This window comes from Macaca nemestrina, chromosome 5 (assembly GCF_043159975.1).
Source record: "Macaca nemestrina isolate mMacNem1 chromosome 5, mMacNem.hap1, whole genome shotgun sequence".
In the NCBI taxonomy this organism is placed as follows: Eukaryota; Metazoa; Chordata; class Mammalia; order Primates; family Cercopithecidae; genus Macaca; species Macaca nemestrina.
Genome location: NC_092129.1, coordinates 113,114,094 through 113,134,648, shown reverse-complemented (window position 1 = coordinate 113,134,648; position 20,555 = coordinate 113,114,094). Strand labels below are relative to the sequence as shown.

General features: G+C 36.9%; 1 protein-coding gene across 6 annotated transcripts in view; it reads left to right on the top strand.

Moving 5' to 3' along the window:
* LOC105479465 (potassium voltage-gated channel subfamily Q member 5) overlaps positions 1 to 20,555 on the top strand; it is a 566,685-nt gene that overhangs the window by 360,824 nt on the left and 185,306 nt on the right. For all 6 annotated transcript variants that reach the window (XM_011737415.3, XM_011737416.3, XM_011737418.3 and 3 more), the window contains one exon: positions 2,382 to 2,472. In XM_011737415.3, the coding sequence (XP_011735717.1) occupies positions 2,382 to 2,472 (91 nt within the window). The remainder of the gene's footprint in view (positions 1 to 2,381; positions 2,473 to 20,555) is intronic.

The window sequence follows — 20,555 nt, the reverse complement described above, 5'->3', positions numbered from 1 at the left end:
GATTATAAAACTGTCACTGAGATGCTCTCAAAGGAGGAAAATATCTTAATGATTAAATAATCTCCTGCTCATTTTCCAAGTGTTTTCTGGTAAACCTGGACTTGGTGGGGAAGCGGAGAGAGTATCCAGATAATGGCTACTCGCCAGAGGAGAACATCTATCACTGTCATCTGATGTCACATCATCCTCCCAACTACCTTAGCAATCCTTGTATTTCACTTTCTCATTTGTAGCTTGGGGGTCAGGTAGGTGCACTGGATTTTGACCTCTAGTTTACAAATTTTAGTCCATTAGGACCAACTTAAAATATAATCCACAGTATCCTGAATCATTAGATGCATGAATCAAAAGTAGGATGATGCCAGACACACTTTGGGATGCTGAGTTGGGAGGATCCCTTGAGACCAGGAGTTCAAGACCAGCCTGAGTAACATGGTAAGACCCTGTCCCTACAAAAAATTTTTTTAAAAATTAGCCAGGCCTGCTGGCCTGTGCCTATAGTCCCAGCTACTCAGAAGGCTGAGGTGGGAAGATGGCTTGAACTCTAGGAGTTCAAGGTTAAAGTTACAATGAGCTATGAATGCACCACTGCACTCTAGCCTGGTCAACAGAGAAAGACCCTATTTCTAAAAAAATAAAAATGAGAAATAAAAAAGCATGATGAATCACCAACATCACGTATTAGGTTTTTTCCACTAGCCGACTCCTTCCTCTTGGAGACTTCTTCCGTTTAGAATGGCAACCCCTTCCCCCTCAGTTTGAGGAGATAGAGAAGTGTCTGCCTGAGCTGAGAATGTTACCACCATTATCTCTGATGCTTATTCAGCAGCACTGTGTAGAGGCTTAGACTACACAGTGCTTAGATTCTCTTTCTGCTACACATCCTTGGATGAGCTACAAATGTTAATTCTCAGTTTTCATATCTGGAAAATGGGGATTATAATATTTGTATCCCATAGATTTCTGGGGATAACGTAGAGATAATGGATAATATAAGGAGAATGAGGAGAATGCATTTAAAAGGGGCTTAGCACATTGTCCAGCTTATAGGAACCACGCTATGAATGTTAGTCATTATTATCAGCATAGAAAACATGTTGAGATAAATATAAGGAAACAAGGAATAGATGAGGTGGGGTCAACAAACATTTCTGTGGGCCTTACTGTCCCTGTTGTAACTACTCAGTTCTGCAATCATAGCATGAAAGCAGTCATAGACAATACATAAATGAATGAGTGTGACTGTGTGCTGATAAAACTTTATTTACACAAACAGGCATTAGGAGCCAGATTTATCCTGTAGGCATAATTAACCAAACTCTGGCTATACTGCCCAAACCCTGACCTTTGGGAACTTCCAATCAAGTATGGTAGTAAGTCTTGTAAGACTTTTCAGGGGAAGCAAGGAGGAGTCAGGGACTAACTTTACCATCATCCAGAGGAGCATAGAAACTTGGTATTTTAAAACAGCTTACTGTATGAATTTCCCAGAGATGAACAAAAGTAAAAAATATAGCCTAGAGCAAGTAGCTCAGGTTTTTTGTTTTTTAATCCTGCCTTTCAAATAAGTAACTTCAACTTTGAAACAGAACCTTCCCTTTTAGTAGACATTTTCCTTGGAAACTCAGCTCCCGCCTTGATCCTAGAAGTTACACATTTATAGGAATAAAAATGTCTGTAGATTAATTGGTAGACAATGCCTGATCCTGACTTCTGTTCCTTATCCTTATATATGAATAGACAGAGCTAAGAAGTCATTTATCCAGCAGTTTGACTAAAAGGAAATGGAAAGTGCATGGATAGCAGAGGAAATCATTCACTTCCTTTTCTATTCTTTTTATTAATATATGATCTTATTATTAATAACATAAAAGAATAGCAAATGAGAATCCATGAGCAATATCAGATCCTGAAAATAAGCTGGTGGCTCAGTATCAACCAATGAGGACACTTGATAGTTTAGCAAAGTTGCCAAACAGGAGACAGACTCTGCTCCTTTAAAAGAAGAGTGACTGTGGCGTGTGCTCCCCAGATAGGAGAGCAAAAACATACTTTCTGGGCCTCTCTCAGGATCGTTGTTTGGGAAGGAAGTTGTATGGGAAATTCACAAACTCTTAGATGTTAACATTTTAATGCAGCATGCCACACACAAACTCACAAACACAACCTTTTTTTCATCAATAAAGTTGCAGAGGAGCCCCATTTGCACTGTATATCATACTGTATTTTAATATCCAAAATGGCTAGTCCCTTCCAGAGTTTTATGACTTAATGTGTGCTAATTTAATGGGCCTGGTGCTTTATTCATTTGAAGCAAGAAATTAAGTCTGTGATAATAAAGCAAGGTTCTTATCAGATTTCTCTTTTTTGTTGTTTTACAGTTTTCTCCTTGTCTTTGGTTGCTTGATTTTGTCAGTGTTTTCTACCATCCCTGAGCACACAAAACTGGCCTCAAGTTGCCTCTTGATCCTGGTAAGTGAAACATGAACAAGAACGTACCTGAATGTTATATAAGAACTGCCTCTAACATTTGTACTATGCATCTTATCCTACAAAAAAATTCTATCTAAAAAAGAGTTACTGTGAAATATAAAAGTTTCAAAGATTACTGAAACATTTGCCCACCAATTTAACATGTAGTCAATCCTTAGAAATACATAGAAATGTTCAGGATTGCTATTACACAGCAATATCTGGTGTTATAGATATATCATAAATAGAAGGCAATGTTAGAAAGCAGTTTTGAGTATGTTTATCTATGCTAATAAACAAATTATATAAGAAGAGTCACTATCTATGAGGCCTCTCATCACATTGTGAAAGACTATAGAGTAGAGAGCATTTTCCAATAACTGTAATTCGGCAGTAGCTAAATATAATTGGCTAAGAACTATGAACATATGGCACCTCATAAGAAAATAGAAGGCTCCTTCATGCTCTTTTCCACCAACAGACTGCATTATGAGTTTTGCTGCTAATGCAGTTACCTGGTGATAAATTCTGCAGTTTGCTCTGTTGCCATTATGCTGTCAATCCTCAAGCACACAGAATTGCTCGATTCACTTTAAAATGGAAAAAGACCCCAAGATAATTTTATCTGAATTATTCTGAGCCTTTTAAGCTCTCATACTTTCTATTACAACTAAACTATAGCACTGTACACTCAAATCACATCTGATTGAAAGTTTGGTTCATTTTCAACTATTTTAACCCACTCACTTTGTCCAAAATTATCAGATTTGACAGTCTTAGAGCTATTTGAATGAACTACAAACTGGAACAGCTCACTGTTTCTGTAGAGCCTAGGGGTATACAGAAGCAGGGGGAGGAAAACGGTAAGATGGTTTACGTGCCCTAATAAGCAGAGATTGGTTATGTTACAGCAATAAATATTGAATATGAAAAAATTGTTACTACCACGAAGGCAGAAACTGAAAGATTTCAACTCATATAACCTGAGAGAAGGGCAGATGCTTTTCCTACCTTTGCTTTCAGATGGCTAGTTTGTACTTAAGGTTGCTAAGACATCATCAAGTCTTTCAGTGCAATATCAGGGAGAACTCATTTTGAATCTGTAATAAATCTCTCTCAATTCATTTGCATACAAATTGTGCTCCAGCAGCATATTGCTCACGTTAAGGTTACCGTTTCAAAGCCCAATGTAGAGAACAGATAGACCAAAGAGCACATCAGAGATCTGTTCCATTTGCAAGCTTTCCCTTTGGGTAGAAAGTAGGCTTTTAACCTTGTCCACCCTTTTGATAACAACAAATGATCTGAGCCCAGGGGCTAAGGTATAGCTGGCTTTTAGGTCCACATATAGAACCTCAACCAGAAATTTTAGACTGAAAATATAAATCTGATTTTTAAACTTGGAAACAAAAAACGATCTACTGCATGACCAATATTAGGAATAAATCAATCATTAGGAATCTCATGAAAAGATTTCTTTCAGAGCCAGGTCAAACATCTAAAATGTTAGATTTATATCCTCCAAACCTCTGAAATGTAAATTCTGTCATTGCTAATGAATTTCTAAATAGTCCAAAGAAACCCATGTAATTTCAAAGTCTAAAACTGATTAGTATCTTGACTTTTAAAACCTGTTGAATAGTGAATAGATCAGAGTTTAGTAAGTAGAGTGCATTTAGTAGAAAATAAAAATGTAGATGTCAGTCTTGAATGCTTTCAGATTTAGCAAGGTAGAAATGAGTTCCTCTATGCAGATGAGGCCTTTGTTTTGAGCAAGTGGTTAGTGTTACAGATAGATATTCGCAGAAACCTATTGCAACAAGGCTTTCTGTAGGGAGAGGGTTTGTTAATCCTACTATCTTTCTGCACTGGCAGAATTTGATGTAATTCAATGGATGGAACTCTGGAATCTATGGAATGTTTGCAACTTCCAGAGGAAGGCTTAGATGGTAAAATTGCAGTTAATTTTGGTCCATTTCAGCTCTTAGCACAGTGATAGCTACCCATCCCCTACACCCAGGCCCATTGCCTGCAGCTGTGCACATGTTCCAGGAGGGACCTGAACACAGCTTATATGAGCCAGGATGGGCAAAAAGAACCCTGCTCCAAATATCAGAAATCTGACCCTGGATCACTAATTGCTGCTTCTGATCACGGAGGAGCAGACAAAAAATGTGGCAGCCATTGTTGCTGCACCTTCACCCATTGCTGTCAGCCCCTCCCCCGCCAACGGAAGTGACTTCCAGGAGATTAAAAGGGTCCTCCCCACATGCTTCATTTTTCTTTTTTCCTTTTTTGGAATACAGTGTGTAAAGATGTAATTATTTGACATTAATAACTGAAAGGAGTAGGGCTAGAGATGTAAAGGAACAGAGTTTTTCTATGCCATTAAAGTTAAACTGGTATAAATTCAAATTAGAGTGTTATAACTTTAGGATGTTAATTTAATTCCCATGGCAACCACAAAGAAAATAGCTGTAGAATACACACAAGGAGAAATGAGAAAGCAATTCAAACATTTCACTATGAAAAAAAAATGAACTAAATACAAAAGAGGGTAGCAATGTAGGAAATGAGAAACAAAAAAAAGCTATAAAGTATATACAAAACAAAGAGCCAAATGATGAAAGCCTCTCCTTATCAGTAACTAATTTAAATGTAAGTGGATAAACGTTTCTAATAAAAACCAGTGATTAGCAGAATGGATAAAAATACATGATTCAACTATGTATATGCTTAGTACAAGAGACTTACTTTAGATTCAAAGACACAAATGCATTGACAGTAAAAGGGTGGAAAAGATATTTTATGCAAATAGTAAACAAAAGAGAGCAGAAGTGGCTCTACTAATATCATACAAAATAGACTTTAAATCAAAAAAGTTATGAGATAAAGAAGGGCATTATATATTAATAAAAGATTTAATACACCAAGAAGATGTAATAATTATAAACATTTATGTACCTAATAACAGGTCATAAAATACATGAAGCAAAAACTGACAAAATTAAAGGGAGAAATAGATAGTTCTACAATAATAGTAGAAGGCTTCAATACCCCACTCTCGATAATGGATAGAACAACCAAACAGAAGATAAGTAAGAAAACAGAAGACTTAACACAATAAACCAACTAGGTCTAACAGACTACACAGAACACTCTACCCAATATCAATACCATAAACATTCTTCTCAAGCACACAGGGACATTTTCCAGCACAGGCCATTATGTTAGCCCCATGTTAAGTCTCAATGACTTTAAAAGATGGATACCACACAAAGTATTTTTTTCCAACCACAATGGGATGAAGTTAATTGTCAATAACGGAAATAAAACTGGAATATTCAAAAATTAAACAGCATGCCTTTTATTTTTTTTCTTGAGGCAGAGTCTCACTTTGTCACTCAAGCTGGAGTACAGTGGTGGGATCTTGGCTCATTGCAACCTCTACCTCCTAGGTTCAAGAGATTCTCCTGCCTCTCAGCCTCCCGAGTAGCTGGGACTATTGGCATACACCACCACTCCCTGCTAATTTTTTTCATTTTTAGTAGAGGCAGGGTTTCACCATATTAGCCAGGCTGGTCTTGAACTCCTGACCTCAAGTGATCCACCCGCCTCAGCCTCCCAAAGTACTGGGATTACAGGCGTGAGCCACCAGACCCAGCCTAAACAGCATACTTTTAAACAACCAGTGGGTCAAAAAATAAGTCTTAGAAATTAATGAAAACAAAACACAACCTGCCAAAACTTATGGGACACAGTGAAAGTTGTGCTAAGATTAAAATGTATAGCTATAAATGCTTATATTAAAAAAAAAAAACAAATATCTCAAATCAGCAACTTCATTTTACAACTTAAGGAGCTAAAAAATGAATACACTAGACCCAAGCTAGCCAGAACAAAGGAAACAATAAACATGGATAAATGAAAAAAAGACTAGAAAAACCATGAAGAAAATCAATGAAACCAAAAGTTGGCTGTTAGTAAAGGCTGACAAAACAGACAAGCCTTTAGATAGATGAACTAAGAAAAAAGGATACTCGAATTAATAGAATCAGAAATGAAAATGGGAACATTGCTACCGATTCCACAGAAATGAAAGTACTATGAACAATTATATGTTCATAAGAGAGTACTATGAACAATTATATGACAACACATTGGAAATCTAGATGAAATGGACAAATTTGTGGAAACACAAAACCTACCAAGACTAAATCACAAAGAAATAGAAACCAAATAGAGCTATAACTAGTAAGGAGATTGAATCAGTAATCAAAAATCTTTCAACAACAACAAAGAAGCCCAGGATCTGATGGCTTCACTAGTGAATTCTAACAAACATGTAAAGAACTAATAGCAATCCTTCTGAAACTGTTCCAAAAAAATAAAGAAGAAGCAACACTTCCTAACTAATTCTATGAGGCATTACTTTGATGCCAAAGACACAAGAAAAAGAAAACTATAGACCATTATTTCTTATAAACATTAGTGTAAAAATCATCAACAAAATGCTAGTGTATTTAACAGCGTATCAAGAGGATTATACACCTTGGCCAAAGGAGATTTAGTCCTTCAATGAAAGAATGATCAACACACAAAAATTGATCAATGATATAGGCCACATTAACAGAATGAAGGGAAAAGCCCCATAATTATCTCAATTATGCCAGAAGAAAACGTTTGAAAAAAATTCAATGTCCTTCTATGATTAAAAAAAAAAAAAACAAAAAAAACAAAAAAAAAAACTCCACAAACTAGGAATAGAGGAAAACTACCTCAACATGATAAAAGCCACATATGAAAAACCCACAGCCAACATCATACCATAAGGTGAAAGACTAAAACTTTTCCTGTAAGATCAGGACGAAGGCAGAGATGTCTGCTTTTGCCATCCCTATTCAACAAAGTACTAGACGACTGTACTAATTGCTAGCTACAGCAATTAGGCAACTATTAAATAAAAGAAACAAAAGGCATCCCAATTGAAAAAGTAAGTAAAATTATCCCTGTATACAGATGATGTGATCTTATATGTAGGAACCCCTAAAGATTAAAAAAATAAAAAAATAAAAACTGTAAGAAATAATAAATAAATTCAACAAAGTAACAGGATGCAAAATCAATATACAAAAATAAGTTGCATTTTACCAACAATGAAGAATTTAGAAAGGAAACTATGAAAACAATTCCATTTATAATAATATCAAAATATACTTAGGAATTAACTTAACCAAAGAGATGAAGAACTTATACAATGAAAACTACAATAACATTACTGAAATAAATTAATAAGACACAAATAAATGGAAATACATTCCATGTCCATAGTTTTGAGAACTTAATATTGTTAACATGTCCAAAGTCATCTACAGATTCAATGCAATTCCTATCAAAATCCCAATGATGTTTTTTGCAGAAATAGAAAAACCCATCCTAGAATTCATACAGAATTTTAAGGGACCCCAAATTGCCAAAACTATTTTGAAAGTAAAGAACAAAGCTGAAGGACTCATAATTTTTTATTTTAAAACTTACTACTGCAAAGCTATAGTAATTAATCATGAGGTAGTTTCCTATAACATTATGAATGTATTTAAGCTACAGTAATCAATCATGAGGTAGTCTCCTGTAACATTATGAATGTATTTAATACCACTGAACTATACTTTACAATGGTTAAGCTGTAAATTTTATGTTATATATAGGCATACAGACCAACATTTAGACCCATGGAATAGAATAGAAAGTCCAGAAATAAATCCACACATATATGGTCAAATGATTTTTGATCATTCAGTGGGGAAAGGGCAGTCTTTTCAACAAATGGTGATGGAAATATTAGATATCCACATGTGAAAGAATGAAGTTGGACCCTTACCTAAGACAAATCACAAAAATTATCTTGAAATGCATTAAAGACCTAAAACTATAACATTGTTAGAAGAAAACATAAGGCAAAAGCTTCAAGTCATTGGATTTGTGTTAGAAGAAAACATAAGGCAAAAGCTTCATGACATTGGATTTGTCAGTGATTTCTTGCACATAACACCAAAGGAGTAGGCAACAAAAGAAAAAAATAGAGAAACTGAACTTCATAAAAATTTAAAACTTTTGTGCATCAGAAGACAGTATCAACAGAGAAAAAAGGCAACACACAGACTGAGAGAAAATATCTGCAAATAACATACATGTTAAGGGGTTAATATCTGGACTATGTAGAGAATTTCTGAAACTCAACAACAAAAACAACCTGATTCAAAAATGAGCAAAGGACTTGAATAAACATTTCTCAAGAAAAAGAGGTACAAATGGCCAATAAGCACCTGAAAAGATGCTCAACGTTATTAATCATTAGGGAAGTGCAAATCAAAACTACACCGAGTACCACCTCACACCCATTAGGATGGCTACTATCACAGAAACAGGAAATAACAAATGTTGGTGAGGATGTGAGAAAATGGAACCCTTGTTCACAATTGGTGGGACTGTGAAATGCTATAGCCACTATGGAAAACAATACAGCTTTTTTTCCTCAAAAAAATAAAAAATAGAATTATACGATGCAGCAATTCCACTTCTGGATGTGCGCCAAAAAAAAATTGATGGCAAGGTCTCAAAGAGATGTGTACACCCATGTTCATAGCAGCATTATTCATGATAGCCAGAATGTGGAAAAGACCCAAGTGTATACTGACAAGTGAATGGATAAGCAAAATATGGTATATACATACAAAAAAAAATTATTCACCCTTAAAAAGGAAGGAAATTTTGACATATGCTTCAACATGGATTAATGTTGGCGACATTATGCGAAGTGAAATAAGCCAGCCACAAAAAAAAAATAATGTATGATTCCACTTATATGAGTGAGATACCTAGAATAGTGAAAAAATTATAGAGACAAAGTGGAATGGTTGTTGCCAGGGGCTATAGGGATCAGGGAATAGTGAGTTATTGTTTAACAGATAGAGTTGCAGCATTACAGGAAGAAAAGAGTTATGGAGATGGGTGGTGGTGATGGTTCTGTAACATTATGAATGTATTTAATACCACTGAACCATACTTTAAAATGGTTAAGCTGTAAATTTTATAGTACATATATTTTACCACAATACAAAAAATTGAGAAAAATATTTTTAAAAATTAAATGAGCATTAGGAAAAATAGCTAATACACTCTAGGCTTAATACCTAAGTGATGGGTTGATAGATGCAGCAAACCACCATGACACACGTTTACCTATGTAACAAATCTGCACATCCTGCACATGTACCCTGGAACTTAAAATAAAACTAAAAATTAAAAAAAAATTAAATGAAATTTAAAACTCAAAAAAAGGTGGTTAATGATATAGCCTACTTCATAAGGCTGATGTGAAAATTAGATAAATTCAAGTACATGCTTAGGACTGGGACCGAGAGAAGGAAAACTCTTTGAAAGCTAGCAAATATGATCATCACAGGATCCTCCATGTATAATGGAGACCTCATAGGGACACAAGTACAGGTGAACTGTGGAATAGTTGAAAATGCTACACTTGAGAAAATATTATATTTTATAGTAGAAAACAAGTATCTGTGTAAGAGTTTTCTCACCACAATCAAACACTTAATTATGTAAGCTTGCTACGTGAACATGTTCTCTAAAAGTGACTCAGTGGTATACATTCGGCATGCAGCATGTGTTCACAATAGCCACTTATTTCTGGTGACTAATGAAACTGATTTCAATTGTTGCAGCATTTTAGTAAATACGTCTGATGACAGTGCTTGTGGCTTTATATCTCTTCTCTCCATGCCTGCATCTACTGAGTGTAACACTGGGCAGGAATAACTCCAGATCTGATGGACTTGCTTGCTGTGCCATCACCCTGGTGATAAAATTTGTGAACTCAAGAACATGTATGAAACTTTGTGTCCACATTCCAAGGACGGTTAAAAGCTGGTGTTAATTTCCTATATTTGGTGACTCCATCAAAAATGAAAGGGAGCCAGCATTTTTTAAGTACCCTTCATTTATTAGGCTCATTGGTTTCTTATTAGAAAAATAAAACTGGCAATGTAAGTATCCCCTCCCATTTTCACAAATAGCTAAATAAGTTGTGCAAGATAACACACCAAGTGTAAAACAGCCAAGATTCCAGCCTAGGCCTGGCTGAGGAAAAGACTGGGCTGTCTTCAGAGCATCCCGCTGCCTCTCATTCTCTTGCTTCTTTCAAGGCTGACAAGTCTACCAAAAAGTATTTGCCAGCACTCAATGAAGTGCTCATGTCTAAGGCTCCTTTTTGTTCCATATATACCAAATGAGGTTTACAACACTTTTACTTAGGATGTTATGCTTTCATAAAGAGTTCCACTTACCAAATTATCACAAATGGGCATATTAATTCAGACCACTAGAAGTTCTTTGTACTGAGAATTCTAAATTCTGTTTTGCAAATATTGAAGAGCTGGATTCATGGGGTAAATAGTCAAGTGTAACGGTTGATCTTCTAGTCCCAGTTCACTTTGCTCAGGTGAGTTACATGCTGTTGAAATGAGTTCTCCTATTTCCAGGTTAGACTATTATGGTAAGTTTTGTTTGGTTTGTTTTGATTTCATTAGCCAAAGGTTGTAGGTTTTAGCATTGTATTTCCCACCTTTTTGAGAACAATACTGTCTGGAGTGCATTTCCTCTCTGTTGAAGAACTTCTTGCCATCCAGATTAATTTTAAAGTATTTGTTTTAAGTTTTTAGATGAAAATTGTCCATCATGTTGAGAACAGAAAACTCCATTTGATGAAAGTGATGCATATTATTTGCAAAATTCTTATTGCAGGTTATCATTTCTAAAATTGCAGTAAAAGGAATGCCACTATCAATTTTAGCAAGATAGAGCCTGTCTCAGTATATTTGCTCCTGTACCCTCCGGCTGTGTTAGAAAGACGCCAAACTACAAATCGATCGTGCTCAGCATCTGGATGAGTACTCTATCCAGGCTTTCCCAAACATCCAGATGTTTGACAGCTTCTACATATGCATGTTTTCTCCTTATGCTTCAGGTAGCAAAGTAAACATGAGTTTATTGTTTCCTTGCACAGTGACTCTGCTCCTGAATTGTGTACAAACTCAATGTAGGCAGGTCTAATTATATCTTAAATGCACTAGTGGAGCTTACTATTTAAGGAAAATCCATAGGGAATTCTTTTGTAAAGTGAAGTATCGCCTTGAAAAGGTAATAACAGCTACATAATTAATTTGTTACATGTTTTCTTTTTTAATGTGGGTACATGCATTTTAATTGCTATATAACTATTCACTATATATATAACATGGTATTGAAGAGTTAGAGACATTGTTGTCACTTCCTATATACCAGTATTAACAAGGGAGGGAAAAATCAGCCACAAGCACGTTTACCAGTCCTTGCAAAGTAGAAAGGTTTGCACATGAAATTGTATGGATTTGATATAGAATGAGATGACAGCAGTCTTTACATTTAAAACTTCTGGTATTAAACATTGTAAGAGGATAACAGAGTGTAAGGATAAGAATCCATTTGAGGATATTAAATCTTATGTTTGTAAAGGCAGTAACGCAATATGAGATATGAAGCAATCAGATGTGAGGAATGAGTGATGCTTCTTTAGATTTATCACATCCCTATAATTTACTGCAGAAAGCTCTCAGAATATCCCAATGAACATTGAAAACTGCAATTATTTTCCTTTGCTTTTCTTTCATCAAGGAAAATGCAAATAAACTCTAAAATGATTCACAGAGACTAACGACCCTCATCAATCTGCCGATGACTGAAAAGAAAAAAGCAGGAATAGTTAAACACCTACACTGAATCTTAACAGAGGGATAATAACATAGTAAGTTGCCCCATAAAAAGTATTTCAGATATTAGAGGAAAGAATTTTTGAAGTTAAAGATAATGATTGTGCCTGAAAAAGACCATGCCTCTATCTACAATTAAGGAAGGAAAGAATTTTCCATATTTCTATGCAAACATTGATGTCTAACCAAGTGGTCCAGGCTATACCACTGTACTCTATACAACTTTGTTTCAAGACTTGACAGGCTACCCAGCAGACACCCTTACAGCTATAGATGAGCCATACTCAACCAGGTCCACACTGATGTTTAGCTTTTATGCCCTTTTGAGCTTCACAAAAGTATATCCAACTGAGAGAGAAAGAGAAAGGTAGTAAGAAAATTTTACAGGGTTACTGGAAAATGAAAGAAGCCAAAATGTTTGTCAGTAGAAGGAAAAATACCCTTCCCTTACTATCTTTCCATGCTTTGATCATTTCCATCATTTGAAACCTGGACCAAATACCTCCTCCTTCCTGAAATAAACTTTCTTTCCTCTAACTTTCCTCAGTCCTGTCTACTTGACATTGTATCTTCTCCATTATTCATTTATTCAAGAAGATGTATGCAGTATCCAATATGGATGAGGCATTCCTTTTTAGGAGCTGAGGATATAACAATGAACAAAACAGTCAAAATCTCTGTTCTCATGGAGCTCATGTTTTTGTGGAAGACCTAGAATAAACAAACAGGAAAATCAATATATTAGATATCACAAATAAAAGGAAAGCAAGAAAAAGAATAGGTAATGAAGAAGTGTTTAGATAGTATGTTTAGAGAAGTCCACTGAAATGGGTGGCAGAGACTTGAATGGAATGAGGCGACGAGGCATGTAAAGATTAGGGAAAAGAACATGCCAGGCAGATGGAGCTTCAAGGACAAAAGCTTTAGACAGGAGCATACCTGGTGAGACAAGGAAGGGCAAGAAGATGAGCAACTGAAGGAGGGTGAGCCAGGGGTGGGAGAAGTTGAGAAAAATTAGGCACCAGTTGAACTGTAAATTTCCTGAGAATAGAATCCAAAGCTGATACAGTGATACCACTTAATACAGTAATAGTTGGTGGCAAATCATCAGTAAATGAAAGGAGATGGCCCATTTAATTATATAACACTAATATTGACATGTTCTTGGAATCATGGATATGGCACCAAAATTCAGACAAGAGGCAGGACCTGACTGTAGGATGGACTAGAGTAGAGAGTAATAGGATGGGGGACATTTAGGAAGCAGGTGAAGTTATTCAAGTAAAACACAATGGAGCCCTAAACCAAACAGAGGCAGCATGAATAGGGAAAGGGCATGGACTAGAACAGTATAGAGAACTTGCAGGTTAAACCAAAATCGTAAGTCCTGTATAATTGGTTTGTGCCTCACAGAAATTTCTGGGAGGGCTTTCCTCAGCAGATTAGAAGTATTCCCCCCCTTTGGTTACTACATAGCTGCAGGTTACCTGCCTCCTGCCAGATGTGGTTTGCTTTGTCTGTGATTCCCATTTGCTCACTGCCTCTCTGATTGAGACCTGCCATCTTGCTCCGGCCTACGTATCCCAACTCTGGATTTCCCACTTGATCGCTGATCCTGTGGATTTCTATAGATTTTCATATATTTCCCTGGGTTCTACTTACTTCCTCTTCTAATTTCTCCAGGTCCAGTTCCTTAACTCACACAATTTAACTCAAATATATATTAAATGCTTCCTACATTTTAGCCCCTGTGCTGGGGTCTGGAGTCCCAAAAATGAACAAGGCATTGCCCTGCCCTGGAAGAATTCAAGTACAGTGTTTTCTACAACCTCTGACTGACTCCAGAAGAAAATAACCTTGAAATCATGGTGAAATTGCTTAATTAGAAGATGAGAGAGAAATAGGTTAATTCATCATTTTTTTAAGTTCCCACTTTAAGACCTATCCACATAAGAAAATAGATATATCTCTAAGTCATTTTTTTAATCTTGGAGATCACAAATGAGATGATCAAAAACTATTTTCAATATAGATTACTACTGATCATGCCTATATATTGAATATTGTTTTGGTACTGTACAAAGCCAAAAGCTGGAAGCAATAGGGTAGGTCCCACTGTTCCCCACGCAGGCATACACACCAGGGGTTACAACTAAAGTGAGAAGACACATCATGCCTCTGCAAAGTAGATTAGAGAAAAATTTTCCAAGCTGTAAATGGCAGCTTGACAAACAACATTACAGGCTGGATTCAATGAAAACGCTGCAGACCTGGCTCCCTCCAGGGCTATAAATCACAATGAATACACAGAACATTACTGGAAAATGGAGAACAGAAAAGAGACTGTGCAAGTGTTACAGGCCCTCCAGCCTTGGCTCACTGAAGACTAATTGAGGGAGATTCAGTGCCGCAAGGTCTCAGCATCCTGGGAAAACCTGGAAAGCCCTCCTCACGAAAGAACACTGCAGAAGAGTCTTAACAAAGAAATGGAAGCTCCAGACCAAAACAGCTCTCAGGGGAGACCAGGAGGGTAGAAAGTAAAAGAGGACCACCCCTAGGAGTGCAGGGCAGGAGGGAGGACTCACTCTGGTTCTCACTCCCCACCCCTTATTCTCCTGAAAGTTATTTTTTAAATCAGGGAACATCAAGTACGAATAACATCAAATGCAACCTTAAAAGAAAGAGAAATCCCAACATATTATGCTGGAGGAGTGTTATGTAGAAGTGAAGAAGGGCTGGGGGGCATTCTTTGACTTAATGATAATAATGACTGGAGAATTTGTGAGTTAATTACACCTCTGTGAGTCTGGAGGTTTCTCTGCCTGTCAGTTAACCCATCTGCTTCTCTCCCATAGGCTCCTTTCTGAGTCACTTTCTGGTCTTGACCTATAGCCTACAGCCATGGAGAATTGGATGCCCAGGGTCACTGTAGCCAGGCAGGGATGTGCATACAACTGGCTGAGGCAAATGGACTGTGTGATGAGGCTGGGAAGCTTGTCAGTTTGTAGAGTCCAAGAAAGAGCTTTGGAGAGCTCTAGGATAGAGGTCGAGCTGTGTCCTTCGAAACCCCAACACTGTGAGGACAAACGTTTCCTTGAGTCACTTTTGCAGGTTTTTTTTTTTTTATCTTGAGCTGTTCATTGATTTATTAATTCATTTATTCACTAATCAAATATTCACTAAGGACCTACCAGGTATGCTGTGAGCCAGAGGCATGGCATACATTATATAACAGCTGTACACTGAGATACTCATATAGTCCCCATCCCTGTCTGTGATGATTCTTTAAAATTATTTTCCTAGTTAAATCAGGTGGAGAATGTGGTGTATTATGCAAATACAGTCAATCTGCTACCTTAAGTTTCCCTAATGCAAGTTACCTCATCCACAATTTATGAAATTGTGCCTACAGTAATGATGTCAATGTAACACAGAAGTCAGAGATTATTTTTCTCATATAACAGCAACTCAACATACAACACATTGGCCTACCTGAATGCACCAAGCTTGAAGGAATGCAGTACTGCCATGTCTGCCTTCTTTATTTTGGATACTTGCTCTTCCTTGGAAGTTACTTAGGCAGATCTTCCCAGTCTTGTGCAGAAGACACAAACATAGACGATGAACAGAAGTAATCCATCATTAGCATCACCACATTGTATGCAAAGCCAACACCTCTCTCTACCTGTGACATATGACAGGGTGACCTTATCTCCATAATGCAGCAGCCTGAATATTTACCAACATCCCAGTCCATCAAGCTCTCTTTACCTATGTGTTAGTGAAGGCCAAGATTACTCCAGCATTTCCTTATTAGAATTTGACATGCCTTTTTAACTGTACTTTTATCTTATTAGAATTGTTTTTGTTAGGTCTCTGTTTACAAAGTTTCCTAGGTTTAGAGTGGTTTGGTCGAATTCTATTTTTATCATAAGCCCTGTTCTTTTTAGTGTGAAATATTGCCCCAAACTGGGTTTTCCAGCAATGTATATATGGCAATTGTGGCAGGAAAGCCCATATTTAAGTGGATAGAGTTCACCCATTCTGCCTATTCAAAAGCACACTGTATTCTGATGGATAATGCAGGCTTTCAAGTGAAAGACATCAACACCACAAGCTAAGTTTGGGGGGTGTCATCCTTAGGTCCCATAAATCAAAAGGATAAAACCTGCATCAGTACATGGTTTGGAGTATTCTTCATCCAATCAAACTTTTCTACTCTCCTTTATCCAGCTATATTAAAGAAATCTTTAAGCTTTACAAACCTATTTATCAAAAGTTCAAATTTTTAAAATTGGCATAAATTTGAATAAAGGAAACTATCAGGCAGTTTAGATTGAAAAACAATGTTATAGGATGTTAAAGTTAGAAACATTTTACAGCTATTACTATAGCACAAACAATATTTTATTAAAAATATAAGACAATCTGATTTAATAATTATAAACTTTCTTTTTCACTTATTTACGTATGTTGACATTTTCTTAGTGCATAACACCTATAACATTGGGATCATTCTGTCTTTTCCTATTTTTAACCCACAGTAAAATTCCAAGTATTTTTTAGAATTAAAAGGTTTAATTCTTACCTTATCAAAGAGGAAAAAACAAAGCCTTTTATCTGTCCACTCACAACACAGAACACTTCTTACACCAGATGTGTGGGGAGTTTTCCCTACATGCAAAGCATGTGATCAGTTCTACAGTGCCAGCTGGATGTTCTCTAATTCAATTCAGTTCTGATACTATCTACCTGGAGATAGCGTCACATCCCACAGATCTTGTGGCTCAGTCCCACAAGACTGCCCCAACTTTCAGATGCCAATTGCAAGCTTTAGATTTGTTTTCTTACCTGTGCTTCCAACCAATCAGCTATAGATCAGAGTTCTCGTGACCGTCTCTTGGGCTCAATTAATTTGCTGGAATGGCTCACAGGACTCAGGGAAACACTTATTTCATTCACCAGCTTATTATAAAGGATGTTACAAAGGATACAGATGAAGAGATGCGTAGGGCAAGGTTATGTAGGAAGGGGTGCCAAGATTCTATGCCTTTCCTGGGCACGCCATCCTCCAGGAATCTCCAGATGTTCATCTGTACAGAAGTTCTTCAAACCTTGTCCTCTTTTATTTTTATGGAGGGTGCTTCATTACATAGACATGATTGATTAAATCATTGGCCACTGATGATCAACTTAACCTTCAGCCCCTTTCCCCTCCTTGGAGGTTGGGTGGTGGGATTAAAAGTTCCAACCCTCTAACCCTGTCTTGGTCTTTCTGGTGACCAGCCTCCATCCTGAAGCTGCCTAGGGGTTTCCAGCCACCAGTCAATTCATACAAAAAGACACTTATCACTTTGAAGATTCTAAGGATTTTAAGAGTTATATGCCAGGAAATAAGGAGGAAGACCAAATATACTGTGTATTTCACAGTATCACACCTTGCTACACATAGGCTTCTCACAGCCTGATCTTTCCTACATCTCTAGGCTAATTTCTGCACCAATTTCCCTTGAAGGTACCCACATATGCACCAGTGCGTGTGCACACGCACACATGCTCACACACACAGTCATATGCTACACTCCAGCAATACTAAACCATTCATATTTTTCATGTACACTGTCTCTGTGCCTTTAAAAATAATGTTCCTTCTATTTGAAAAACCCAGTTCTACCACTTCCCTTCACCATGTTAGTAATTCCTATCCATTTTTTAATTCTCAGCTCGCTCTCTTCTTGAAAGTTTTCCCTGACTCTCCAGGAGTTGTTACATTCGCTTCCCTTGTGTTCTGGGGTTCAACACAGCACAAAGGGAATGGTCTGTAGCAGTGGATGGTCTGTAACAGTGTTTATCATACTCTGCTACAGTTGTTGGTTTCCATACATACTTTTATTTCTGTTAGATTGAAAACTACATAAGAATAGGAACTATTTGTTAGTAGTCTATGTATTTCCTAGTATGTATCACAGTACTTAGCATACAGGAGATGCTCAATACCTATGTGAATAACCTGACCATTCAATCTAAGGAAGCCAGCAGTGATTCTCCACATGTATTCCTGTTTTTTTGTCTTTATAGAATTTATCACTATTTGATGTTCGCTGGCGTATTTGTTATTGTCTTTCATTATTGGTTTTATTATACATCAGAGCATAAGCTCCCTAAGAGTGGACGCTTATTGTTTTGTTCATCACTTTAGCCACAGTACCTAGAACAAAATAGGTATTCAGTGCCTGGAGCAAAAGAGATGCAAGATAAAACTATCAACTGCTTGAACTGAATGAGTAGATTCAGGTTTTTCTCTCCTGTACTAATAGCAAGCTTTTTAATAAATAAGTATATAGGTTCAGTGCCTCCATGGAGACATTAAAATACTCTGGTTTCAATTGATCTTGTAATTTTCGCAATATTAAATTCCAAAAACAATTTTTCACTCATCTGGAAGATCTATAAAGGCAACTGTAATTAAGTAATGTGGAACACAAGTTTCAAAGTCTAAAATAAAGTGATTATTCGCTCATTTTGTGCTTCTTTTTTTTCACTCTTCCTCATTTTTTTCTGAGATTCACTTACCCTTCTGAGTCTGGGATAATCAATCATTTATGTTATTAAAGCAAATATGCTAATCTAATATCAAAGCAGTATAATCATTAACATTAAAGAATAATAGTATAACATGAGTCTGTAGCCAACATTAAAAATGCATAAGATCATATAACAAGAATTACTGCAAAGACCTAGCCAATTATTCAACACTAACATATTTTAATTAAAAACTAATTTAGTAATAACCAAATGATTCACTAGCGATCTCTAGAGGCAAAAAAAAAAAAAAGGACTAGTGTCTTCAAACAGCTTCCTATAACATTTTAGATCAACCGAGCCTAGTCAAACTAAAACATAGTTATCAGTCCCTCCTCAGACCTCACATGATACTTTTGTTTTTCACTTTTGACACATATTTTGCTTTTGAAGTGGCTCATGCCTATAATCCCAGCAACTTGGAATGCTGAGGAAAGGGGATCACTTAAGGCCAAAACCCCGAGACCAGCCTGAGCAACACAGTAAGACCTCATCTAGCACATGCCTATAGTCCTAGCTACTCAGAAGGCTAAAGTGGGAGGACTGCTTGAGCCCAGGAGTTCAAGGCTGCAGTGAGCTATGATCCTGCCACTGCGCGCCACCCTGGGTGATAGAATGAATATCTGTCTCTGAAAAAAAAAAAAAAATGCATTAGCCAAGCATTTCTTGAGTGCCCACTGGTTCTAAGTTCAATGTCCTAGCTCATTCCTGACCTCATTCACGCTTAAATGAGAGGACCTAAAGTAAGTAGAATGGGAGCCTAATTGGTTACAAGAGAGGAAGGGACTCATTTCCACTGGCAATTGAAGGAAGCTTCCATAGATGGAGACATTTGAGGTGGTTCTAGCATCACAAAGGTCTTGGTCAGTCTGGCTAGATTTTATGGGGGTCAGGTAGATGAACAGAAGCTCAAAGGAAGATAGAAACCGAGAAGAAGCTACTCTTCTGAGTACAGTCATTTGAATTTTATGCTGTAAGTGATTGGAAACTGAAAGGAGGTCCTTAAGTAGCACAATAACCTGATCAAATTTGGTTTCGAGAAAGATAATTCTGACTATGTCTTGAGGAATAATTGGAATGGAGAAGGAATAGTGGAGGGCAGGAAGGAATGGAGGCTGCTACATTGCCCAAAAGCTACATAATGAGCATCGGGACCAAAATAGAGGCAGAAAAGATGGAGAAGAAAAACTGAATTCATAAAACATTTCTGAGGCTAAGCCATCAAGGGGTGGTGTTTGAGGTGAGAGACTGGAGGTGAGGATTTCTGCACTTTCTGATTTGGGGGCATGGTCAGATAGTGATGACATCAGCTGAGACTAAGAACACACGGTGCTCAACAATTTCAGAGGAGAGATAGGCTGGTTTTAAATATATTACATTTGATTCATTTGGGGACCATCAGAAGGTGTTGGAAATACTTACCTATAGTCCAGGAGATGAGGGAGTCTGGATTTGGAGATCATGGCTACATAGGGAAAATGAAGGGACCTTGTGAGGTGGAGAGTGAAAAAAAAATGGATAAGGAAAGAGTAGCCACCATTATGATGAGGAAAACACTCTGAAAACAGACCCAATATTAACACTCTTCATTTTGGTATTAAGCGCCTAGGAACCTTCATTTAAAGCAGTGCTTCTGTTAAAATTTAGACTTGAGGCATTTCATCAGGTGCCTTCCCA